Source organism: Spathaspora passalidarum, assembly GCF_000223485.1.
Source record: "Spathaspora passalidarum NRRL Y-27907 unplaced genomic scaffold SPAPAscaffold_1, whole genome shotgun sequence".
In the NCBI taxonomy this organism is placed as follows: Eukaryota; Fungi; Ascomycota; class Pichiomycetes; order Serinales; family Debaryomycetaceae; genus Spathaspora; species Spathaspora passalidarum.
The window spans coordinates 349,393-374,707 of NW_006767425.1; the positions used below are offsets into that span (position 1 = coordinate 349,393).

At 38.0% G+C, this 25,315-nt stretch overlaps 11 protein-coding genes across 11 annotated transcripts; 7 read left to right on the forward strand and 4 right to left on the reverse strand. All coding sequences in view use genetic code 12, as the record gives it.

Moving 5' to 3' along the window:
- Positions 1–251: 251 nt before the first annotated feature.
- CTN1 (carnitine O-acetyltransferase) lies at positions 252–2,732 on the reverse strand (the record flags this gene model as incomplete). Its single annotated transcript, XM_007372123.1, has 2 exons — positions 252–274; positions 420–2,732. The coding sequence occupies one exon, from the start codon at positions 2,683–2,685 to the stop codon at positions 466–468; it is 2,220 nt and encodes a 739-aa protein (XP_007372185.1).
- A 1,300-nt stretch (positions 2,733–4,032) lies between these two features.
- Positions 4,033–5,963, reverse strand: CIS2 (gamma-glutamyltransferase; the record flags this gene model as incomplete). The annotated part of the gene is made up of 1 exon (XM_007372124.1): positions 4,033–5,963. The coding sequence occupies one exon, from the start codon at positions 5,936–5,938 to the stop codon at positions 4,091–4,093; it is 1,848 nt and encodes a 615-aa protein (XP_007372186.1).
- An 879-nt stretch (positions 5,964–6,842) lies between these two features.
- SPAPADRAFT_57842 (uncharacterized protein) lies at positions 6,843–7,192 on the reverse strand (the record flags this gene model as incomplete). The annotated part of the gene is made up of 2 exons (XM_007372125.1): positions 6,843–6,997; positions 7,144–7,192. 2 exons carry the CDS (start codon positions 7,190–7,192, stop codon positions 6,843–6,845), a joined length of 204 nt encoding a protein of 67 aa, XP_007372187.1.
- Positions 7,193–7,316: 124 nt separating this feature from the next.
- Positions 7,317–9,580, forward strand: SPAPADRAFT_145225 (uncharacterized protein; the record flags this gene model as incomplete). The annotated part of the gene is made up of 1 exon (XM_007372126.1): positions 7,317–9,580. One exon carries the CDS (start codon positions 7,400–7,402, stop codon positions 9,578–9,580), a length of 2,181 nt encoding a protein of 726 aa, XP_007372188.1.
- A 197-nt stretch (positions 9,581–9,777) lies between these two features.
- Positions 9,778–10,959, forward strand: CNS1 (HSP70/90 family co-chaperone; the record flags this gene model as incomplete). The annotated part of the gene is made up of 1 exon (XM_007372127.1): positions 9,778–10,959. The coding sequence occupies one exon, from the start codon at positions 9,778–9,780 to the stop codon at positions 10,957–10,959; it is 1,182 nt and encodes a 393-aa protein (XP_007372189.1).
- A 1,386-nt stretch (positions 10,960–12,345) lies between these two features.
- Positions 12,346–12,827, reverse strand: SPAPADRAFT_57844 (uncharacterized protein; the record flags this gene model as incomplete). The annotated part of the gene is made up of 1 exon (XM_007372128.1): positions 12,346–12,827. A coding segment is annotated over one exon (434 nt), but the record flags the coding sequence as incomplete, so codon positions are not given.
- A 159-nt stretch (positions 12,828–12,986) lies between these two features.
- SPAPADRAFT_57845 (uncharacterized protein) lies at positions 12,987–14,448 on the forward strand (the record flags this gene model as incomplete). Its single annotated transcript, XM_007372129.1, has 1 exon — positions 12,987–14,448. The coding sequence occupies one exon, from the start codon at positions 13,019–13,021 to the stop codon at positions 13,889–13,891; it is 873 nt and encodes a 290-aa protein (XP_007372191.1).
- A 449-nt stretch (positions 14,449–14,897) lies between these two features.
- TUF1 (translation elongation factor Tu) lies at positions 14,898–16,300 on the forward strand (the record flags this gene model as incomplete). Its single annotated transcript, XM_007372130.1, has 1 exon — positions 14,898–16,300. The coding sequence occupies one exon, from the start codon at positions 14,918–14,920 to the stop codon at positions 16,232–16,234; it is 1,317 nt and encodes a 438-aa protein (XP_007372192.1).
- Positions 16,301–16,425: 125 nt separating this feature from the next.
- Positions 16,426–21,550, forward strand: APC1 (anaphase promoting complex subunit 1; the record flags this gene model as incomplete). Its single annotated transcript, XM_007372131.1, has 1 exon — positions 16,426–21,550. One exon carries the CDS (start codon positions 16,451–16,453, stop codon positions 21,089–21,091), a length of 4,641 nt encoding a protein of 1,546 aa, XP_007372193.1.
- A 725-nt stretch (positions 21,551–22,275) lies between these two features.
- On the forward strand, positions 22,276–23,973 carry PSD1 (phosphatidylserine decarboxylase 1; the record flags this gene model as incomplete). Its single annotated transcript, XM_007372132.1, has 1 exon — positions 22,276–23,973. The coding sequence occupies one exon, from the start codon at positions 22,276–22,278 to the stop codon at positions 23,971–23,973; it is 1,698 nt and encodes a 565-aa protein (XP_007372194.1).
- Positions 23,974–24,277: 304 nt separating this feature from the next.
- Positions 24,278–25,234, forward strand: MOB2 (Mob2p; the record flags this gene model as incomplete). The annotated part of the gene is made up of 2 exons (XM_007372133.1): positions 24,278–24,484; positions 24,527–25,234. The coding sequence occupies 2 exons, from the start codon at positions 24,278–24,280 to the stop codon at positions 25,232–25,234; spliced, it is 915 nt and encodes a 304-aa protein (XP_007372195.1).
- Between the last annotated feature and the right edge of the window lie 81 nt (positions 25,235–25,315).

Below are 25,315 nucleotides of genomic sequence, written 5' to 3' on the forward strand. Positions count from 1 at the left end.
ACTTTCATTCGTACAGAACTATTATAAAGACGCTTCCACTGTAAAGTTACTACGTTAGCTTTATTATCTACCTTCATCAGTCACGCTTGTAACAATCACATCGAATTGGGCGTGTGGCGTAGTTGGTAGCGCGTTCGCTTAGCATGCGAAAGGTCTCCGGTTCGACTCCGGACTCGTCCATTATAAAATCAAAAATATTATTTTTTCTTAGATTGCTAATCATTGATTAATCAAATTTGATTGATTCAATTGCCTTTTTTTTTGTTCACTTTTGGAGTTTTGGGGAAATCCTTGCGAATTATTAGAGCAGGTAATTTTTTTTCTTCTTCTGAGTAGGGGCGGGGCTTAGTTTTACGCGGCTAAAAAGCTGTGGGGATAACTATATGGAGTTACAAAGACAAGTCTACATGGGGAGGTTACTTTCAACATCATATAATAAATAATATAAATAAACAATAAATAAGGTTAGTATTCACTCAATCTCAATTTCTTTCCAATTTCTCTGATTGAGAATCCAACACCTGGAGAAGAACCACTAGCTTGTCTATTCAAGAATGGTGGCTCTGGAACTTCACCCATACTCTTGATATCGTCTTCACCCATGTCGAAATAGCCGTATCCTCCTAACAATGAGTTAAGGTGAGATGGAGATGGTTCAACAATGACTGGAATGGCCTTGGCAGCGGCTTCGGCGGCAACAGCAGCAGCAACCTTCTTTCTTTGTTTCAATTCTCGGTGCATGTTTCTAATTTCTAAAAGATATGATTTCAATGTGGTCAAGAATCTTTGGGTTTGTCTATGTTTGGAAGATGCACAAATAGAAATAGAATCATCCTTGATGATATAACCTAATCCAAATCCATTGGCTGAAACCGGACCAAATCCGAAAAGACGAAGGGAAGGATTACCACAGTTGGATGTGGAAATAATGGTGTTATTTAACTTATCCCACCCGGAATCAGCGAAAAGATCAGGGATGTTACGTAATCTATCATTTAAATCCTTAGGGTGATGAGTGGCCACAAATGTGGTATCATCAGACATATTATCGTTTTCGGCAGCGCCTCCATTCTGAGTATTTTCTTCATCTTCAATTTCGGCCAAGTATCTTCTCCAAAGACAGAACAAAGCGTACAAATGACGATCAACCCCTTGTCCTTGTGAACATAATCTGGTTTGTGCAGAATGAGCCTTACACGCGGCATCCAAGTAGTCCAATTTTTCCTGAGCGGAAACACTGGCATCAAAGAACTTTCTCACAAACAAGTTTGATTCTTGAGACACGGTTCTAATAGCTTCGGTTCTACCATGGAAAAATTGCTTAGTCATGGCTGGTTCATAAGTACATTCAACTTTACCATAAAGGGCATAATAAGTTGCTTGGAATGCCATTTGTACAAATGCATCAGGGGAGAATTTCATCTTTTTAATTTGAGTTGAACCGTAATTTTCAAATTCTAAATGACGGAATTCATTTTGATTGATCAAGTCAGATAATCTAGTTTCTCCGAATCTTAAAGTGAGTGAAAGTTCTGGAGTTAAATCCCATTCTAATTTTCTAGGAACAGTAATCAAATCTTCTTCTTCATATTCGAAATTAGTAGTAGTATTCCATAATGAAGGGGCATTGTTGTTAATAGTATTGGCGAATCTTAAAATGGAATCGGTATAAATATCGGAGACAAATCGCAACACAGTATGACCATCAACACCAGTATGTTCGAAATTAATACCAGCTTTACCATTTTTAGTAATGATGATTTGCAACTTATCATACCATCTGTTGGTACAAGTACCAATTTGCACACCTTTATCCAAAATACTCAATCCACAAAGCATATTTTTCGACAATTCACTCAAATCATTAATGGCAATGTCATCAAGACACAACACAAACAATGCTGAATCAATAATCGATAAAATCTCACTATTGATTTGATTATGACTAATGACGTCGTTTCTAACGTGAGCCCAAATTCTTCTATTTTCAGTAGTCAATACCCCAAAGGAAGATTTGGCAATTTCGTTTAAAGGAGTGTGCAAGGAATCGTAAATGATGGACTTGAAATTGATATTCAATTCCGATTCACTTAAAATAACATTGTTTTTCGAGTCCAACACGTCAAACCAGTAGAATTGGGACTTGGACATGACAACAATGTGATTGGAGGAAGGGTCACTTTGCATTTGACAACCTTCTTGGGTAGGTATTCTTGAAGCACCAAATAATTTAGTGTATTGGTACATACACATTGGTTTCCCCCCTCTCACTGTATCCACCGACAATGTTTCATTCTTTAAAGCTTGAATGAATTTCAATGACGATAAAGTCAAAGAAGTGGCTCGTTTAACTTGTGGGTCAAATGGACTGTTTTCGTTAGTGAATGGATCGTCTTCAAGTAAGAAGAACGGGTTCAAGTTCAACACCACGGGGGAATCGTAGTTCAAATAAGCGTCATACCAAAACTGTTCAATGTAACTGGCACGGTTCTTGGCGAATGCTCGCAATTCCGAGTCTAAATAGGGACCGACGCCAGATTTGAGAAATGATTCAACTGCTTCTACGGTTTGTTGGTGTTCTGCTTCAGTTTGCAATGGTTTCAACACTTTCAAGTAGTTTGTACATGTTTGGTTCAAATCGGGAATTGGAAGTTTCTGAAGGGTATCTTGATGTTGGTACGTCATTGTGGAATACTAGCAAAGTAAAAGGAAACAACAAGAGGCAAAGTGGCAACAAACTTGTTTGAGTTTTTACATTAGTGGGAAATTCTAGGTGAATTTATATTAGTCAGGAAGTGAGACAATTTATTTTTAAAAATTAAAAATTAAAAATTTAAAATTTTTGTGGGGGTGGAAAACACCTGCATGGCAGACAAAAGAATTTTTTTTTTTATATCTCGGAGTTTTAAACAGTTATTATATTGATGGTGAAACAGACAGATTGCTATACATCAATTGCTGAAAGTGATTACTTTTACTATTACCTGTTCAACTGAGATAGCAATTACGTTAGCACGCAGGTTGTAGTGCGACCTGGCTCAATCATGCAGTCATGCAACGTTACAAAGCCCTGACGTTCCGAATGAAACATCATTGATGACAAACAATTCCAATTCCAACTTTGTGTAAATTTCGGAATCCAACAGACCAATCGGAGTTTGATATTTTCGATTCACCGTGCGCCAATAAATTTTTAGTTCAACAATGTCGTTTTTTTTTAGAACTTTTTTTTTCCTTTATTCCTTTTTGCGGGGGTGGGGGTGTATTGTGGGGGCTATACCAGATTTGTCCCACGCGGGGCGCTAGAATATGGTATGATTTTTCTTTATCATTGCAAGAGCTGAATTATCTAGTTGTAACTTGTTAAACGTATTTATTTTGCCTGTCAGAAACTATAGATAAAGTGTGGCGTGGCCACCGCCTTAAGGAAAGATCTCTCTAATTTTTTTTGTCGTCCATTGTTTTTCATATCCAATAGCACATGCTATTTTTCAGCTTATCTGGATAAGAAAATAATAATGGCGGATATTCCTTTTTCAATCCTGCAAATTCGCTATCTTGTCAATTAGGAAAATGGACAGTTTATTGCCTCGGACTTTAGGATGGTGTTTGTCTAATTTAATTTTCAAAATAAATCTTGGAATCTTACACATTGATGTTGCCAAGGCAATCATTAGAGGATGCTTTAACGAGATATCCATATCTAAAATTTTGTTGTGAATACTAATATATCACCCAAAATAGTCAGCACTAGCTTATCTCTTGTATACCAAACATGTTTATCGTAAATTGTTTCGCACGGCTACCGATAACCGCGGATACGCCAGATAACTACAGTAAAATGACATAATACCTCAAAGGGATCACGTAACCGGTAGTTTCGTATTTGTAACATTCTATCCGTTAGATTTTGATTCAAAACGTCCTTGTGTCATCCGGTTAAAGGCAAGTTTATCCCCGGATTGTAAACATTGTTCCACGGGCCAAGGGACAATATTGAAAGATTGTTCTTGATCCGGCTACACTAGTAAAAAAAAACAATTGTAATGTAAATTATAATATTACAGTCTATTCAGAATAAATTACCCAGCTAATACCCGTCAGCTTCACCTCTCTTCCGCCACCAATCACAAACCCCTTCCAATTTCTGTCCAACCCTTCTAATTCCATTCATAGCAGTCAATGTCCCCGTCTCAACAAACTCATGGCCCATAGCTTCTAACTTTTCTCTCACACCCACAAATTCCTCATCAAACATAGTTAAATTCTCAATCATAACATATTGTGGAATTAACTGATGATGCATTCGAGGGAACCCAATAGCTTGTAATAAACTTGTTCCTCTATAAAATTGTCTTACTATTGCTTGCAAAATAGCCAGAGTTATTCTACTGCCACCAGCAGCACCAATGACCAATTCCGTCCTGTTATGTGAGTCCATAATTATGGTTGGTGCCATGGAAGACAATGGTCGTTTATAAGGTTTGATAAAATTGTATATCGAAGGAGTCAAATTAAAAGCGTTTGATATTTGTGGTCTGGAGAAATCATCCATTTCATCATTAAGAATAATCCCGGTTGCAGGATCATAAATCATGGAACCAAATAAGAGATTAACCGTAGTTGTGAATGCTACGGCATTGTCATCTTTATCAACAATACTAAAATGCGCAGTACCGTGATCTTCAACAATATCATACTTGGGATCATAGTTCTTCCACGGGAAAGTAGTATTTGGTGAGAACTTACCCGTTGATAAAACTTCATCAATCCAATGATCGCTGGTATAATTGGATATAAGCTCTTGTTGATACTCAGGTGAAACATCACCTAACCTACTTCTAACCAGAGTCAACCATTTGAAAGATTCAATTAGCTTATGATTGAATGAAGTAGGTTCATCGTCTTTATTGTATACTCTATCGAAAAATTTCAATCCTGAAACCAAAGCAAGACCAGATGAAATCCCACTAGCGGTGTAAATCGTCTTGTTTTGAAAAGTACTGGTAATTGCTTCATCAATATTAACCTCATACTTTGTGAAATCTTCACTAGTAACAATACCTCCATATTGATGGATTGTCTTGACCAAATTAGGAACAATTGGGCCTTGAGGATCATAGAATATCAGACTAGATCCGTTCTTTGCAATTAATTCAAGAGTATTTGCATAGTTCTTTCTTTTAATCCAGTCACCGTGTCTTAAATGCTCACCTTTATTGAATATGAAATCCCAGTTTGTCTTAATGGAAGGAATCAAATCTAGGATCTTGCTTTGTTTTTCAATAACCCCTTCAAACAATTCAGAACATTCAAATCCGTCTCTATTCAACTTAATAACCGGGTCAATCAACTCAGCCCAAGTTAAATGTCCTGATCCATGCAATTTAAACAACTGGTACAACCCAGCAAGTTCTCCAGGAATACCAATACTCAATCCACCAATCTTGCTCAACAACTCACCAGCCAAACTTCCATCATGTTCGTACATATCCTTGAATGCACCAGAAGGGGCCATCTCTCTAGCATCTATACTCACGACATCCCTGCCATGTTTCAGTAAAATCAATGCACCTCCACCTATACCTGAACTGTGAGAGTTAATTGATCCAATACAAAGAGCAACAGTGACGGCCGCATCAGCTGCATTACCTCCTGATTGAAGGATCTGTTTACCCATAGTGGAACATAATGGCACATCACAAGCTACCATGGCATTTCCTGCCGTGTGACGGTGTTTTGAATCGGGATTAAGTGTGGGTTGGCCTATATGTTGGATGGGATCTTCATTGGTGACATACTGAAACAGGATCGGTGGTGGAGATGTATTTCCGAAGGAGAGAAATTTGTGAATGACAAGCACAAGGGTGATGGTTGTAAAGAGGTAGTAATATCGGATAGTCTTTGTTGATTTCGGTTCGAAAGTTGACGTTTTCATAGTGGTGTAGATAAAGAGTTGAGAGAAAACGGTCAAAAGTTTAATTTTGGGGATTTTTTTGATTTCAGTTGGGGAGATATCAGTGGCGATAAGAAACCAAAGCAAAAAAAAAAAGTGGAGTATCAATTGTCAACCAATTGAAACTTACTCCTTACAATAGACGTGCATTATTTCTGTAACTAACACGAGTAAGTACATCTGGGTGAGTGCATCACACATTTAAACACAAGATCTTCCAATAGGAATAAAAAGACTACTGAAACAAGATTTATATCTCTAGCTCCTAATTTCATGTTGTTTTTTTTTTTGCTGCCAAATCAAACGTATGACCCATTGACACATTCTTTTTTTCAAATACCCAAGTTGTTTATCTATTTAAGTAAAAATAACAAATACATACCGATGCAGAATGTGTAATCAGAGAATATCTACATATATGGGAAACAGTAGACGGAGTAGGTTTATGTTGCGATTGTGATGTTAAGATCAAACATTTGATTTAGGTCTTGAACCAAGTGACAGCCACTGCTTTCACTTCTATTACTATTACCGTTGAGTAATCACTTAGTAAGCAAATTAACACTCAGGACAGGAAAATACATACACATACAGGGGCCAAAACTACTGAAAAGCAAATGTCCCGATAGGCAGCACACTTGTGATGGTACTTACTTCTAACAGTTTTGGAGTACAAAGAAAATTCAATTTCAAGAGGAAAGATCGAACATTTGAAGCGGTCGCACCTCCAAAATGTGAAAAAGAATTTGAATGAGCTCATCCGGAACTCCCATTTTTACAGAGAAGGGCCGTGTCAAATTGAAGATTATGATGCCTTCCACGTACTGGAACAGACTTTCCTTTTAGTAATTGTTATTTCAGGCTGCAACTGCGAATTTGTTCCATATTATGGTGCTATCGGAATCACGATACAAGTAATGAACATATAGACCTCTTGAGCTTGACGGTTGATTTGGTACATCCCGGTCAAAGTAGTGCTTGGGCTTTCCGACTTCTTAGAGTTCCAGAGTTCCTTTTTGTGCCTACCATCAATAAAAATAACTCAGCAGTGGCTCAGAATTTACGACAGCAACAATAACACCGGCTCTCCTATAATTATAAGGTGATGCCGAACTATAACCCATCTCGTCGTCTACTCTTTCCCGATTGAGACATTGATTGTATTTTTGACGTTTGTCGTAAAAAACAAGAACGCGCCACGGTTACAAAGAACAGAAAAACTGCAACATCCTGCATACAGGCCAGCTAAGGCATCGTGGGTTACCCGGCGGTTTTCTTTTTTCTTCTATGCCACGGCATTTGGATGTACATGACTATACATGAATTGCAGTAAATAGAAAAGTTCAACCTTTTTTACTATGAATAATTACTAAGCTATATCACCCTTTCGTTTAACTACCTCCCTTGTCATTCTTTTAGTTTGAATAATCACAGCATAAGAAAATGTCTTCGTCTTCCCGTAGTGAAACACCTCCACCATTACATCGAATAACTAGTGACGATGAACTCATTAACAATATCCTTCCTTCATATCACATGTTTGCATCCACGGTATCCAAGAACCTTGTCCCTACCAACGAAAACTACCGTATTGACCCTCCAATGTATGAAATGACCCCAGTTACATCTACCACACCATCACTTTTACCTACCCATTCCCTTGATAACAGTTTGGATGACTACTACCCACGAAATAGTGACGAAGAAAATCACTTGGAAGGAGGTTCATCAGGCGAATATAATCAACAATCGGCTGATATATGGAAAAACAATATCTTGAACAATGTCGACAAATTACCCAACTTAACTCACTCCAAGGGATACATCTCGGACAACCTTAAAGTTGAAATCACTGTGACTGAAAAAGTGTGCCAAAAGGGTATAAAACCGGAGATAATCGATCCATTGCAAAAGGAGTATATTTCAGGAGACTACGTACATGGATACGTCACCATTCGTAACACCAGTGACAAACCAATCCCATTCGATATGGTATACGTTGTGTTTGAAGGATCAGTTACTGTGCTTGACTACACTAATGGTTTACTTAATCTTGAAGCTGAACCACTCACACGATTCAAGTTCTTGAATATGTTGGATTTGTTCGCCAGTTGGTCCTATGCCAATATTGACCGGTTGATCACCGATAATGGAGACCCTTATGATTGGTGTGATGGAGAAATCGACCCCTATGACAACACATTGCTTGCCATTGACGTGAAACGATTATTCCAGCCTAATGTCACGTATAAACGATACTTTACATTTAGAGTCCCTGAGAAGTTGTTGGATAATACCTGTGAAGAACATAGTTTGAATTTACACTGCGAGTTACCACCCACGCTCGGAATAGACAGGAATGCAGTGACGCCATTACAATTGCTTACCAACAAGAATTTGCTGGTTAAGGATCTCGCCATAATCGATACTAATGTGAGTTATAGTATTGATGCCAGAGTTATTGGAAAGGCATCAGACTACAGTTATAAAGTTGATCGAGATCAGTATCTTGTTGCGAAAAAGGCAAGCTGTCCTATCAGAGTTATCCCACAGAGTAATTTTGAACGATTTGATAATTATAAACTATTGCTGGAGGAATGTCAAATATATTTCAAGGCATTTGTTGATCAAGTAATCAACAAGATTGAATATGGGTACGAATTATTAAACATCAACATGAAATTAAACAATGATTTACTTTCTCCACAAGTAACCAATGACAGTACCGATGAGAGTAAGTTACGACAATTATATCATTCAGCTGACTCGTCCTCATTCCACCATGACCATGACGCCAAGAATTGTGTAGAACAAGAAACATATCAATACATGACTACATCGAAAAAGAAAACCATCACTGGAGTAAGTAAGCATCTTGGAATAGTATCCCTTTCAACACCAAAGACGATTTATTCCGCCAACTATATCAAGCCTTCCAGGTTTGGCAAGTCAACCTTCAATAACCAGATAAAGATCCCACTTGAGATAAACTACAACGCAGAAGCGTCTTCTTCGTCCACACTTCCTCAGGTTAAGTCCGTGAACGTCGAACTTGTTTCATTAACCATCAGATCCAAGAAACATCCAATTCCTATAGAGTTCACTCCAGAGATGTGTTTCCCAGAAAAGCACATTGACTATAAAGGTGGGAATGGCTTAGTCCCCAATTTTGACAATATAATAATAAAGCAGTTCCACGTATATTTGACGTCATTCCATAAACTAATCAAAGAATTAGGAAACGATATAATCAAAATAGAAACGCAACTATACAAAGACGTGAAATCACTTGCATCCCTTGGCACGAAATACATCAATTTACAAATTCCTGATGTCACATACATGATGCGCGATGACCAGGGAACAAGCACGGGCTCGTATCCTAGTGTGAAAACCATCCCTTGGAAACAGCAAGATGCATTTTCATACACTATGAAGTTTGAAGTTAATGTGAACTTGAATAGTTCGTGTCTCAAGGGTAATTCGGGTGATTCGGGTGAAATTACCCTCGTGCCTAGTTTCCAAGGATGTCTTTTAAGTAGAATCTATTATATTAGAGTTAGTGTTAAGATGAGTCGTGGTGAAGTGTTGGTTGTCCATGTACCATTAACTATACAAAATTAGGATATACACACACATATATATATATAAATAAATATATAAAATACATATTTATGGGTTGGATTACTGCAAGTTGCAACTATGTCGCAACTATTGAATGTCGCAAAATTTTATAAATTTGGTAGCACTCCAGATTCATCGCAAGAAAATAAAAATTCAACTTATTTTACCTCGAGACATTTGCTTTATACTTATCAAACATGTCTCAACCAGAACAAGTACCAGACGTGGGAGAAGTAGCAGACAAACTTGTCTCAGAATGGGATAGACTCAGATACGTCCCTAAGGCAGGAGACCCTGCACTCCCACCACAACTAGCCGAATTCACATCTAAATCTACCGATCAAATTATGACTGAATTGAACAGACTTCCGTTCTTCATGACCAAGCTTGACGAGACCGATGGTGAAGGCGGAGAAAATGCCGAGCTTGAAGCCCTTCGTAGTTTGGCTTATGAAGGAGAACCTCACGAAATCGCCACTAACTTCAAGAACCAGGGCAATGATTGTTACAAAGTCAAACAATACAAGAATGCCATTGAGTATTATAACAAGGGGTTGGAAGTTGAGTGCGGAAGAAAGGATATCGAATCAGCATTGTACTTAAATCGTGCTGCTTGTAATTTGGAATTAAAGAATTATAGAAGGTGTATTGAAGATTGTAAGAAATGTTTACTTTTGGATGATAAGAACATCAAGGCTTGTTTCAGATCAGGTAAAGCATTCTTTGCTATTGAGAAGTACGATGAGGCATTACAGATTTTACAATACGCATTAAGTATAGACGGATCTAATAAAGATGTCAAGGCATTGATCCAACAAATTGAAGCCAAACAAGACCAAATCAAACAAGCCGAATTGAAACGTGCCCAAAAGAAACAACATGAAGAATATGTTGCTAGCATTCTTGAAAACTCTATAAAATTACGTCATTTTGAAATCATCAAAACTTCTAAACCAGCGGAAGTATTGACCAATTCCAAAATACGATTGGAAGATGAAAAAGATTACCAATCCCAATTAATCTTCCCGGCTATGATTTTGTATCCAACCATTGATGAGTTTGATTTTATTGATGAAATAAGTGAATTAACAACTCCATTGGAATTACTTGAAATGATTTTGAATAGACCTAAGGAATGGTTTGATGATCCAAAACATGAAAACTTCACCGTCAAGAATTTACAATGTTTTATGGAAACTACTTCAGGTGGTCTTGTGAAAGTTGGTAAGAAAATTGAAATTAATAATGCATTAATGAATGATAAACCAAAGGCGCCATTATTTGATAACGCCCTTAGACTCTATGTTGTTCCTAAACAGGATGTGGATGGATGGTTAGCACAATGGAACAAGGAAACAGCTTTAGCTAGTCGTAGATAGAAATAAATATAGCAAAAAGGGAATAAATTGAAAAAAAAACCCTCTACAAATAGCCCATTTTTTTCAGATACTCCCGTTCTTCTCGCCTTCTTTCCACCAAATCCGGCGTTCTTTCCGGTGATTGACAACCACGCTCACTACTAACTCTATTCTCAAACACTTCGTACAAATCCAAGGTTGGCTCTTTGCCAAAAACAGTACTCCCATTAATAGTTCTATTCTGAATCATAGATTTCCTTAATTCAGGTGATCGAGCCCAATCTTGAAGCACTTTCCTGTCTTTATTTGGAGTAGTGTCATCTTCGTCATCAGTCAACACATGAGGTAATGTTTCGGCCGTGATACGAAGTGGAGTCTTTGGTGCAGTCAACTTCCTCTTTTTCGTGATTTCAAAAGTATCAGATTTAGGACGAGTAAGGCGTGTAGTTGAACCATGGAGAGGGGGTAATGCAGTAAGGCCATTTGGTCCAATGATCAACTTTTGCTTTGGTTTTTCAACTTCATTTCTCAGCTCAACTATCAGCTTCTTTGACGGGATCCTTCTGACCCCTGTTTCAAGTTTGGAATCTGGGGTCAGAACAGGTAATTGTAGCTTGGGCGGGCTTAACAATCTAACCGAAAGCAACCTATTGTTAAACTTCAGATCTTGACGCTGGGGCAGTGTTCGTGGAAGTTGTCTTTTGGTCAATGGAATACTCTTTGGGGCGTATTTAGCCAGTAAACGTGAATGCAAAGGCGATGCATTGCGAGGAGATTTCAGACGCATTGGTTGCTTTATGGGTGATAGTTTCACAGGTGATAATGATCTGAGTTTGCTTACATTGGTCCAAATATTTGGTGACTCCTCTTTTGAGTTCTGTTCGGGTGATGAAACTGGTTGTTCCTTTGGTTCGGGTTCTTTCTTTTTCATTTCCTCCTGTGGTTTTTCATTAGTATATGGAAGGGGTATGCGAGATTCAAATTGAAACAATTGTCTGTTATTAGGTACTTTGACGGGCGACATAGCAAATTTCTCTTTGATATTAATAGGCTTGCTTTCTATAACTCGAGTCAGTATTTTCTCTAAACTTCTCTGAGGCTCTGATTGGAATATGCTTGACCTTTCGCTTGGCTTGTCTGAATATGGTTTGTACTTTCTTATTTTCTTTGGTTTGGTTGTTGATTTCACCACTATTGGGGTTCTAGCAGGCAACGAGACAAACATTGAGCTTTTACGCTTTGGAGTTTTTGCAAAGGAACGTTCTGTTGGTGTCTTGGATGTTAGTTTGATGGGGGATATAGGATCAAAGGTTATTCCTGTTCTGTCAGCAATACTTTTCCTAATTGCTCTGGATATAGCCAGGAAGGAAGATTCCCTGCTTGATTCCTTACTAGATTCGTTACTAGCTGGCAGAATGACCTTTTGTATCTCTTTGGAAATAGAACCGGATTCAACTTTTCTAACCACAGGAGAAGTGGTGACAGGATGATGCATGACATAGCTTGTGTCAGGGACAACAGGGCTAACATGTTCACTGGCAACAAGGGTAACCGGCTCTGGATCATGTTCCTTCTCATCTCCAAGGTCAAAACTTATATCGGGAATAACACGGTTGAGATCTTTTTCAACGACGTATTCCTTCTCTTTCTCCTCATCATGTTTCAACATCCACAAGTTATGGCTGTTTCCCTTGAGTACATCATCCATCAAAGTATTCAACTCAGAATAACGCTTTATAAAGACATTGTTTTTGTCTTCATCTGCATCAAGAATGCTTGAAAATTGGAGCAGAAGCTCGTTACTAATCCAACGAGAACTTCCGGGTATGAATGCAGCAGATTGATTGTTCTTATGAGCCGCCTTCGCCGCCCATAAATGTGACATGTTAGGTTGGTTTTGATTAGTATGGTGTTGACAATATAAACTTGATGTTGTTGCCAAACAAATAAAAAAGATGATACACGCGCACTGCCCCAGAAGCAAAAACTAAAAGTTTCTTAAAACCGTGTGGAGATTCCAAGGAAGGCAAAAAACCAACCCCCCCCCCAGGCAATACATACAACTTAGCAGAAAACAAGCATGTCTTACTTTGTTAAACGAGACGAGGGTTGTTCCATATATGATGGTGCATCCACTGTTAATCTCATTTTCCTGATTTTAATTACGTTTGGCATTATAGCCAGCTATATCCCGCAATACGTTCGTATCTACCATAAGAGAACATCAGAAGGATTATCGACAAATTTCTTGTTGTTGGGATCGTGCTCTTCCATATTCACATTGACCAATATCATATTGATAAGTTCGATTGCCAGAACCTGTTGTATTTCTGGGGAATTGAACATGTTCAACTGTATAAATTCCCAGCTTAATTTGATTCAAATTGGTATCCAATGCACCTGTGCTATACTTATTCTTGTATTTGTCTTGTTTCTCACCAAGCATTCCCTTAAACAGGATAAGTTAGAATATCAACGTATAGTGCAGGTTGGCCATTGGGTGACCCTCCATGGAGTGGTGTCGCTTATTCAAGTGATTATCGGGCTTGCCGGATCGAGAAACTTGTTATACACAATAGCCAACACCAATGGGTTGTTGTCCACCTTGTTGACTGTGGTTAAGTACTTGCCTCAGATCCATACCACATACAAGTTAAAACACCCAGGGACCCTTTCCATTCCCATGATGTGCATCCAGACCCCAGGTGGGTTCGTTTTCACAGCAACTTTATACTTTACTAAAGGATCACATTGGAGTTCGTGGGTGTCTTATTTAGTTGCAGCATCGTTGCAGGGAACTTTGTTGGCACTTTGTATCTACTATGTATATGTTAAGGGCCAAGGTGAAGAGTTGGAAAGAGAGGCAATTGATAGAATTATACAGGAGAATTTGCACGATGAGGTGGATCGAATTCAAGAAGATGATGATGAAGAGGGGAGTCCTCTTCTTTAGTGTTACAGCATGAACTGTTTTATAATATAAAATACACAATATATAAAGTTGAGTTGTCATTGTAGTTTGGTGCTCCATGCCTTGGGCCGCGAGCGACTCTTTGCAACGACATTTGTATGGGAGTAGGCTTTACGCGTGCCACATGCATGGTTTATACCCAAGACTACAGTTGGAGATGTAATGTAATCCCATTGACAGTGCTATATAAAACTTCTCAATCCAAACTAACATCGATGATCGGTATCGGGTATTTGTGAAAACAAATTCGCATATTGCACTAAACAGCCCACACAAAAAAGCATGGACCAACCATCCGTAACGCCATTCCCATAACAGACCCGCAAGTGGTCCATTGTTATTTCTTGTGGCATTACCCATGTGTTTTCACACTAGGGATACTCTCAGGAGCAAAAAGTAGGTTGGATGGAGTGAATCACCGAATTTCCCACCCATGTTTTGTATGAGATTAAGTTATCTCTTTGTGTAGACGGGTAAATGCGAAACGATGTTAGAAAGGATGGAAAAGGAAGGGTATCTACAATTCATTGAGGATATCCTTAAAGAAGAAGAAGAAGAAGAAGAAGAGAAAGTAAGTAGTGGAAGAATTTTTTAGCAGAATTTTTTATAGAAGAGCTTTGATCCGAGCATGTGACCACCCGCACGTGACAAAAAACCAGCGAATTAGATTTCGAGGACGGAAGTTGGGGGTCACGTGGAAGGGCGGGTACATGTTACATCAAGCCAACAATTGTCATTGCACAATAAAGTTCCCAACTAATCCGAGTCCGTCAATCGCTATCGCACTTTGCCCCCAACATATGTGATAGGTTCCAACCAAGCAATTGACGTGGTTTGGCTGTTCCTCTGCCTGTTTATTTATGTCGCATCGCTATTTTTGGCTACGCGGCGGCGGCACAAAGCAAAATCGAACAAAAATTCCCAAGGAAAAAACTTTTTCAAATTTTCACGAAATTCAAACCAAAGTTTCCCTTTTTCCTCTTTACTCAACAAGTCAGGGATTACACAATGTTAGCTAACTTTGCTTCTCTCTACCGTTTGTCCACTGTTGGTGGTGCTGCCGCCCGTACCACTTTACGTACCGCCGCTTTAAGATCTGCTTACCCATCTTTGGTCAGATCCTATGCTGCCTTCAACCGTTCTAAACCCCACGTTAACATTGGTACCATTGGTCACGTTGATCATGGTAAAACCACTTTAACTGCTGCCATCACCAAGGTTCTTTCCGAAAAAGGTGGTGCCAGTTTCATGGATTATGGTTCCATTGATCGTGCCCCTGAAGAAAGAGCTAGAGGTATCACCATTTCTACTGCCCACGTCGAATACGAAACTGACAACAGACATTATGCCCACGTTGACTGTCCAGGTCACGCTGATTATATTAAGAACATGATTACCGGTGCCGCCCAAATGGACGGTGCTATTATCGTTGTTGCAGCTTCTGATGGTTCCATGCCTCAAACCAGAGAACACTTGTTATTGGCTAGACAAGTTGGTGTCCAACAATTGGTTGTCTTTGTTAACAAGGTTGATATGATTGACGATCCAGAAATGTTGGAATTAGTTGAAATGGAAATGAGAGAATTATTGAGTCAATACGGTTTCGATGGTGACAACACCCCAGTTGTCATGGGTTCTGCTTTATGTGCTTTAGAAGGTAAGAAGCCAGAAATTGGTTCCGAAGCTATCATGAAATTGTTGGATGCTGTTGACGAATGGATCCCAACCCCAGTCCGTGACTTGGAACAACCATTCCTTATGCCTGTTGAAGATGTCTTTTCCATTTCTGGTAGAGGTACCGTTGTCACCGGTAGAGTTGAACGTGGTACTTTAAAGAAGGGTGAAGAAGTCGAAATTGTCGGTAACTTTGACAAGCAATTCAAGGCCACTGTTACTGGTATTGAAATGTTCAAGAAGGAATTAGACCAAGCTATGGCTGGTGACAACTGTGGTATCTTATTGAGAGGTGTCAAGAGAGATGAAGTCAACAGAGGTATGGTTTTAGCTAAGCCAAACACCGCCAAGGCTCACACCAAGTTCTTAGCCTCCTTGTATATCTTATCTACTGAAGAAGGTGGTCGTCACTCCCCATTCGGTGAAAACTATAAGCCACAAGCTTTCTTCAGAACCACCGATGTTACTTGTGCCTTCAAGTTCCCTCCAGGTGAAGGTGTTGACCATTCTCAACAAGTTATGCCTGGTGACAACATTGAAATGGTTGGTGAATTATTCAAGAAGACCCCAATTGAAGTTAACCAACGTTTCAACATCAGAGAAGGTGGTAAGACTGTCGGTACTGGTTTAATCACCAGAATCCTTGAATAAACAAGACGTACATAGTTAATTATTCCATTATATGGACTGTACATAGTGAATTTATGTTGTTTTCTTAGATATCTCACCTCTTACTCGATTGTTTATATAAGTTCGTCTACTTTGTATGGGAGACCACGTCAAATGCCAGTCGCGAAAATATTGTTTTGGAAATTTGGCAACACTTTTGAAAAAGATTTGCCAACACGGTTATATGGTTCAACTGCAATGACGCTAACCTTTCCAATAATCAACCATGACGAGATACAGTTCCCCGTTGCATCAGACCAATTCCAAGATATTCGATTATTCAGCAATAACCGTCAACTTTTAATATCAACAAGAAAAGTTGTTGTTTTGAAAGGATCACTAGTGTCCAAAGTATTGAATTACGACGAAGATATAGTCACTGCTACATATACCCATTTCCTTAATGATACCCCAGAGTCAACTAAATACCCTGACGAAGTTCTTGCTGTCTGTTTGAAAAGATCAATTAATATTTACTACCCCGACGGAAGATCTTACGTTATTACCTTACCGTTCCTACTTAGTAAGGCGTTGCCGTTTGAATCGGGGTTAATTCTACATCGTGATCCTAAACTGCCAATAGCATCTACTACAGGTACATTCAACCTAAATACACCTACTTCTACATCAAGTCCTATTCTTACCCTTGTGGATCCAATTGATGAATTCAGAATGGTGTCGACTACATCAACATCAATTATATCGCCCCATGAAGAAATAATGACATTTCCCACCAAATCAGGCCAGATCCAAAAGTTTTCCCTATGTGCTACTTTGAATTCTCATGATGGTACCATTAATGTCTACCACATACGTACACCTACAAGAGCAACCTCGAAATTTGACTCAAACAATAAACGATTACACAGTCTGAGAAATAGAAAATATGGCGCGTTGACCACATCACGCATCCTAGAGGAGGAAATACCAGCTTTAGAATCTTCTCAGAATGTGGTTGTTTCAGGAATCAGTATGGACAAGAAGAGAACAAGTACATTGCTATCTGATGTTTCATCGATTGGAAGAATGGCTAGTGATATCCCCCATGATTTAGTTATGTCACAAGAAAGCAATTTTGCCAATTATAAAAAGGATATGATATTATCCCGAATTGATCTGTTTGGAGGTAGGCTATCCAAAGAGAATATTCGTGTTTTCAATATCGTATTCGAGGATAAAGAAGGGATAGTTCTTGTAAATAAATCCAGAAAGGAATGCCGCGTGTTCATATATGAACGATCAAATACAAGTATTCGTCATCTGTCATTATATAAAATCTCTTGTCGTGATTGCATACCACTTTCATCACAACAATTTGAAGGATTATTGGTGACATTGACAACAGATGGTAAAACTTTGAATATCGTTAACCCATTTCTCGATACCATTTCTGCCAATAAAGATAATTTTAATGGAGCTGTGATTCAAGAGTTGATTTCCTCGTGTGATGAAAAGGTGGTAATTAGAGCAGATGAAGGAAAGATAATGAATCTCCAATTGATACTTAAACCTTCTTCAGAGTTTGTTGGCAATTGCTTAGCATGTTTCCAATACTTATCTGGATCAGATTTAAATACTAACATTTGGATGCTATGGAGATCAGCATATGTGTTAAATAAAAATGACTGGAATGCATTTGTCATTGCTTTGCTCTCATTAATTTACCCCTTTACTGAGAGGCAACAGTCTAGTTATGTGGAGAATGAAATTACTCAACTCCTCCCTCAAGCCAAACACTTGTCTGAATCTACAAATTTGAACTACTCATTATCAGATCTTATTACTATTATCGTGGAATCATTACATCTAGTGAGAGAAGAAGTTAGACTAAACACTACGAGAAAGTCGAGCTTGCATAAATTTAACATACTTTTATGTCAATTAACCACATGGATGGGCTGGCCCGAACCATGGCCCTCATATTATGGAATCAAACCCGACACTATAGATCCAACTACACGATTTCTTGTCCGTTGCCGGTTCAGCACCCCTCCTAATTTATTGGAATCCTTGACAAGTTTATTTAGTAACCAGATTGTACCATACCTCACCTTTTCGCAATTAGTCGAAGAACCCTATAAAGTGGACGCAAAAATAACTCCAAGAACACATTACATTCTTAAATTATTTGAAGTTTTAGTTTCTAATCAATATGGACCTACCGCAATAGTTGACTTAATGTGTGAGTTTGGAATTACTCCATGCGATTTAGACACATTCCCTGTGGCAGTTAGTATCCCCTTGAAAGAAGCATTGCTGATGAGCCAAGAGTATCCTGCATTTGAATGGACAAATAATGCCCTTGAATTGGTTGGGAGAAGAGATTTGACTACACTCTTGGAAAATAACGATGTTTCGTCATACAGTGGAAGATCCAAGGATACTGAAGCTAGAGATATCAATACATTGCTCTCGGGCGTTTTTGATACAAGCGAAGGTGTTTCTCCTTGGGATGGACAGACTGAAGCTGATAGAATTGGTATCACGAAATTGATTTTCGATTCTGACCGAAGATATTTTGAAATTACAACGTTATTACATCAGACCAAAACCCAAACAGCTACTTTACATGAAACGCAAGGGTTTTCGGAGTATGATTTAGTGTTGTTACAACGTGAATTGGCAGTTATTGTAGCATTGAGAACATTGACAATCCCGCTCGGGAGAGCAGCATTGTTCTATGGTGGTCGGCATCCTTTGATCACGGAAAAGTTCCCAATTCCCAAATTTAACTTGAATACTTTGATTACACCAACAATGACAAATATCATTCATTCGGAAGATAATATCCCATCACAAGTTTCCGAATGGGGTAATTTCCATAATGGTGTATCTTCAGGTTTGAGTATAAGCAAAGATGCGAAAGGTATTAGTGGCAGTTGGATAATCTTTAACAAACCTCCTGAATTGAATGCACAACATGCTGGGTTTTTGCTTGGTCTAGGATTAAATGGACATTTGAAGAAATTAGAAGAATGGCATATCTATAATTACTTGGGTCCAAAGCACCCTTTGACTAGCGTGGGGTTATTGCTTGGTATGTCGGCCAGTTTGAAAGGTAGCATGGATAATAAGTTAACTAAGGTACTTTCGGTTCATGCAGTAGCCTTGCTTCCACAAGGTGCCAACGATTTAAATGTTCCTATTATGGTACAAACCGCTGGCCTTATTGGAATTGGATTATTATATTTGGAAACCCAGCACAGAAGGATGAGTGAAATCTTATTATCACAGATCACAAGTTCAGTATATCAAAATGACGTGGAACAAATTCATGAAGGGTATAGATTGAGTGCTGGTATTGCATTGGGGTTTGTAAATCTTGGTAAAGGAGGTGACTTAAGAGGATTGAATGATACACATGTAGTGGACAAGTTGGTGAGTTTGGCTGTTTCAATGAAGGACTATCAACCTGTTGAAGAGTTGAATAAATCATGCTGTGGTGCTATTCTTGCCCTTGGTTTCATTTACATCAAGACTGAAAATCGTGAAATTGCTAATAAATTACATGTTCCCCAAACAGAACAATTGCTAGATTACATCCGTTCCGATATGTTACTTTTGCGTTGTGTTGCAAAAAATATCATCATGTGGAGAGAAATTGAAAACACCATCAACTGGGTTGAATCGGAAATTCCCAAGGTTGTCGCCGAGAAATATGCTACATTTACAGAATTAGATTCTGACATGCTAACCTATTTCAACATCCTTGCTGGAACATGCATGTCTATTGCTATCAAGTATGCATCTAGCCATGATATTACTGCTCGTGACACCATTCTTCATTACTTGGATAAGATGATGGAATTGGAATTAACATCTACACAACATAGTACTAATAACAATTATGATCAAAAAATTGCATACAATAGTGCCATCAATATTCAAAACTTACTAGCAATGTGTGTTGCTGTAGTAATGGCAGGAAGTGGAGATTTGGAAGTATTTAGAAGATTAAGAGTATTGCATAATGATACCAATAAGCATATGGGATATGGAGGCTATATGGCTATAAATTGTGGCTTAGGGTTATTATTCTTGGGCGGAGGACAATATGCATTTGATACACATAGTAATTTTGCCATTGCTTGTTTGATCACGTCAATGTATCCAATCTTCCCATCGGAAAATAACGAGTATGAAGTCCATTTACAAGCATTGAGACATTTCTGGGCATTGGCAATTTCACCAAGGTGCTTTATTGTTCGAGATGTTAAGACGAGGAAACCATGCAAGATTCCAATTGTGATTACCAGAAAGGATTACCGAGTCGAAGAACGCATTTCCCCTTGTTTATTACCTAATATAGAAGAGATTCTGACCATTGAAACCAAATCAGACAGCCATTTTTCCGTCAAAGTTGATTTTGAATTGAAATCAAAGTACTTGGAAATTTTTAAGAAATCGTTTACTTTGTACGTGTACAAGAGAAGTAACTATCAATTGTTAAATCCTACTATTAAGTCTTTACTACAAAATGAGGATAGGGAGTTATATACTGAAGAGGCTAAAGTTGTTGCAAACAAAGATGTTGTAAAATTACTAGATTGCCAATTTGTCAAGGAAAATATTCATCTGTATGAACGAAAAGTATGGTTCAATGAAAGTAGTTGCAATGAAGACGACGAATCTAGTGGTATTGACTCTACAGGTTTAAGCATTTTCAATATAATTGATAACAAATTAGAACTCATGAGAATGACTGGTTCCCCAGAGTCCATTGAAGACTTGTGGAATTTGAGATTATTATTTGCATATGGTGATCGAATGCTCCAGGATGAATTACATTATATACCCGTTGAATTCATCGAGAAACTAAAACAGAGATTGTGGAAATAGAGAAAATGGGCGATGCTGTCACACTACCTATAATCTGTTTTAGGAAAACTATATGCATGAAATGACAGGGATTTGAAATGTTGGGGATGGAGAATTTTTGTGGGGGTGCAAATTCGGCAAATTGCCCAGAAAGGAGAAATGGACAAGAAAATATCAAACATGAAAATCACTCAGCCAACGAAAACAAACATTGGCATAACAATTATATTATCAGACGATTCCTATCGTGTATGATATTTTGATTGGTTGTTTATCTTCCTGCATGCAGAAGACGCGACTACAAATATGGAAATGTTTTTTTTTAACTAATTTAGGGAATTGACATGATGAATTAGGTAAAACATAGCGTATGTAGTTTGCTTGTTGGATGTGGTGTATATATAATAGAGTCAAGCGTATAGAATTTAGAATATAGTGTGTACTAGGTCAATCCTTCCAGTGTTAGATAAATATTATCACATGCATAAATTTTAAACGATCGTGTGTCTATTGTCATTGTTTGTTTTACGCTAGTGCAATTAACATTTTTTTTCATTGTTACCCGGCTGGTTTTCATTGTACGACAACAAGACAAAAAAGACAACAGGGAGATTTTTTTTTTTTGGGGACTTTCGGATTTTGCTTTTTGATAATTTTCACCACATAAACACAAAAAGTCTAATTTGGAAAAAGTGTATTCAAATTAAACTCAATTTTGTCATTTTCTTTTCGTACGAGTTATTGGCACTTACTTTGATTGTTTCTATTACTTTCTTTTATTTTCGTGAAACTAATTCAAGGAACTAAAAGCTCATCGGAAGCGTTTGCAACAGAAAAAGGGGAAAAATCAAGCCGACAATCTAATCACAACTTGGCCTTTTATTAGTGGTGAGAAATTGCTAACTGACACAAACGACCAATACGATCTGAAAAAAAAGCCTACTTGGAAAAGCAAACTAGCAAATTAATAGGGATAATTTTTTTCCGGCAAGGTTTTGAGCTAGTAATAGACGATAGAGAGCATACCAAGATCCACGAGATCGTAACTTTTCCCGTTTAGAAGAATTATGCTATTTAGACCACCCTCGTTCCCTTGGCCAAATAAAGGAGGTGTTTCAAGGACAAGATATACACGTAGTACATTTCCATTCGTTATTAGTCCTCACGGTAAAAACATTACACAACCATTGTCTAGAGCTAGCCAAATGGCAGAGATACTACAACAACAAGCCGACACCACCACCACCTTTCAACAGAAGCGTAATTTCGGTTACTACTACCCCTTTCCGAAGATCCCCCGTCCCAAGAGAAATGTCCTTTATTATTCAACATGGTCAAAGGGTTCAAGTTATATTCTTCCTCGAGGCGGAAGCAGATATATGCATTTGCCAAGTTTGAGAATTTCGAAAAGACTGTTTTCAAATGCAAATCAAAAAATCAAACTGAAAACTAGAAGTTTACAAAATCGATTCTTCTCAGTTGAGGCCCGTACTAGAAGACAACAACGTCGAAAATTTATCAAATGGTGGACACTTACCACTTTAACTGTTGTTTTAGGTGGTGTTGCTGCTAGAATAAGATACCAAAGAGGTGAAGTTGACGAAGACCACCCTGCTAATCCATATAGAATAAGACCACAATCTTGGCATTTATATGCTTATTCCACTTTACCACTTAAGACGATTTCCAGACTATGGGGACAAGTTAACTCGATTAATTTACCAGTATGGATCAGAAGCCCATCTTATCGTTTATACTCAGCTCTTTTTGGAGTGAACTTGGATGAAATGGAAAACCCGGATTTAAAAAGTTATAGTAATCTTTCTGAATTTTTCTACCGTACTTTAAAACCAGGAGCTCGACCTATATCTGGAGATGAATTGGTGAGTCCTGCCGATGGTAAAGTGTTAAAATTTGGTATCATTGAAGATGGTGAAATTGAACAAGTTAAAGGAATGACTTATTCTATTGATGCATTATTAGGTTTGAAGCATGGTAGATTAGCTGCTCCAACCCATTCATTGGAAGTGGAACATGATAGTGATGACGAAACTATAGTTCGCAGAGACGAAGAGTTTGCCAAAATCAATGGTATTTCTTATTCTGCCGATGATTTAATTGGAGGTGAAGGTGATTCTACTTATCATATGCATGAATTGCAATATAAAGATGAACATGATGGTACTGCCATGGGTGAAGAAGTTTCAATTTCCAAAGAATTATCATTGGCAGCAAAATTAACTCCGGACCCATTGGAAAGTTTGAAGATCGCGAAACACAGTAAGCAACTTTACTTTGCCGTGATTTACTTGGCTCCTGGAGACTATCATCATTTCCATTCCCCTGCCAACTGGGTCACTACCCTTAGACGTCATTTTATTGGGGAATTGTTTTCAGTTGCACCATTTTTCCAAAAGACTTTACAAGGATTATTTGTTTTGAATGAAAGAGTTGCTCTTTTAGGATATTGGAAATATGGATTTTTCTCCATGATTCCAGTTGGTGCCACCAATGTTGGTAGTATTGTTGTCAATTTCGATAAGAATTTAAAAACTAATGACGTTTACGAGCATGAAATTTATCAAAAGTCAAAAGAAGAAAATGAAAACACTCCTTTACTTGAAAGAGATTACCAAGCTAGTGATTTAATTAGTATTGATTCTCGTGAATCAGAAGAACGCAAGAAGAAGAGATTAAGAAAGAATACCGTGTATGAAGCAACTTATACAAATGCTAGTAGATTACTTGGCGGATTCCCCTTGAGTAAAGGACAAGACATAGGTGGATTTAAACTTGGGCTGACAGTTGTGTTAGTATTTGAAGCTCCTGATAATTTCAAGTTCAATTTAACTGTGGGTGAAAAAGTGAAGGTTGGTCAATCCTTGGGTGAATTTGTACAATAGATGTGCTATATATATTCTTGTTTTTTTCTTGCATAAGCATACCCCCATAGTTTATTTCTATATACGTATTTCATTTAGTCAAAGTTCACGAAGAACATAGTTGTAGTGGTTGGCTCTGCTAAGAAATCAAAAAAGCATCACGTGATCTGATCTGATGTGATTTTTTTTTTTCGTATTTTCTTTGTCTCGATTTTTTTTTTGTTGTTGTTGTTGTTGTGAATTTTGATTTTGGCTGTCAATACAATCAAGAGAACGCCAACATAGGCAATACATATAACATATATAAGGTTTTCAAGATAGGATTATGTCGTTTCTTAACACTATAAGAGGCTTAGGAAGAAGTTCCAAGAAGAACAAGAAGGATATAGAACCAAATGCCGCATCGTCTTTCTATGGCCACACAGAGGTTCCTGGCAGCCATATTAGACGACAATCACCTACCAGAGCTAGTTCGCCTTCAAAGCTGGGAAGATCTAGTAATACCCTGTCACCAATCAAAAGAAATAGACCAGTTGTTCCACAACAACAACTTCCACAAACAGTACAACCCCAGTTGCAACCGACGCTTCAAAAACAATCACAGCAATCACAAGTACAATTCCAACATCTGCTGCCTAAGCGTGCGGCAGCTTCATTAAATAAAAGCAATCAAAATACCAGCATACAGCCGACTCAACTTCCACTTTTCTTATGTGAACCATATGTTAAAACTGCCCTTGTCAAGGGGTCGTTCAAGACTATTGTTCAACTTCCTAAATATGTTGATTATGGCGAATGGTTAGCCCTTAATATCTTTGAGCTTTTCAATAACTTAAATCGATTCTATGGTGTTATTTCTGATTATGTAACACCTGAAGCATTCCCTACTATGAATGCAGGTCCAAATACCAATTATTTATGGGTGGACTCCAACGGCCAAGCAGTTAATTTGCCCGCAGGTCAATATATTGAATATGTTATTTCTTGGATTTCAAATAAATTGAATGACCAATCAATATTTCCCACGAAGAATGGTGGTGCTTTCCCGCCTAATTTCTTAAAAGATTGCAAGAATATAACTAGACAGATGTTTAGAATCTTTGCCCATATTTACCATAATCATTTTGAAAAAATTATTCATTTAAGCTTAGAAGCACATTGGAACTCATTCTTTGCTCATTTTGTTTCATTTGTGAAGGAATTCAACTTGATAGACAGAAGTGAGCTCGAACCTTTGTTGCCGTTGATTGAAAACTTTGAACAACAGGGGAAAATTATATAGATGTTCTATATTTTGACTATTTACAGAAAATTTTATACATTAAAGAATATTTTTCATGATCAGCGTGTAAATGGGTGTAGA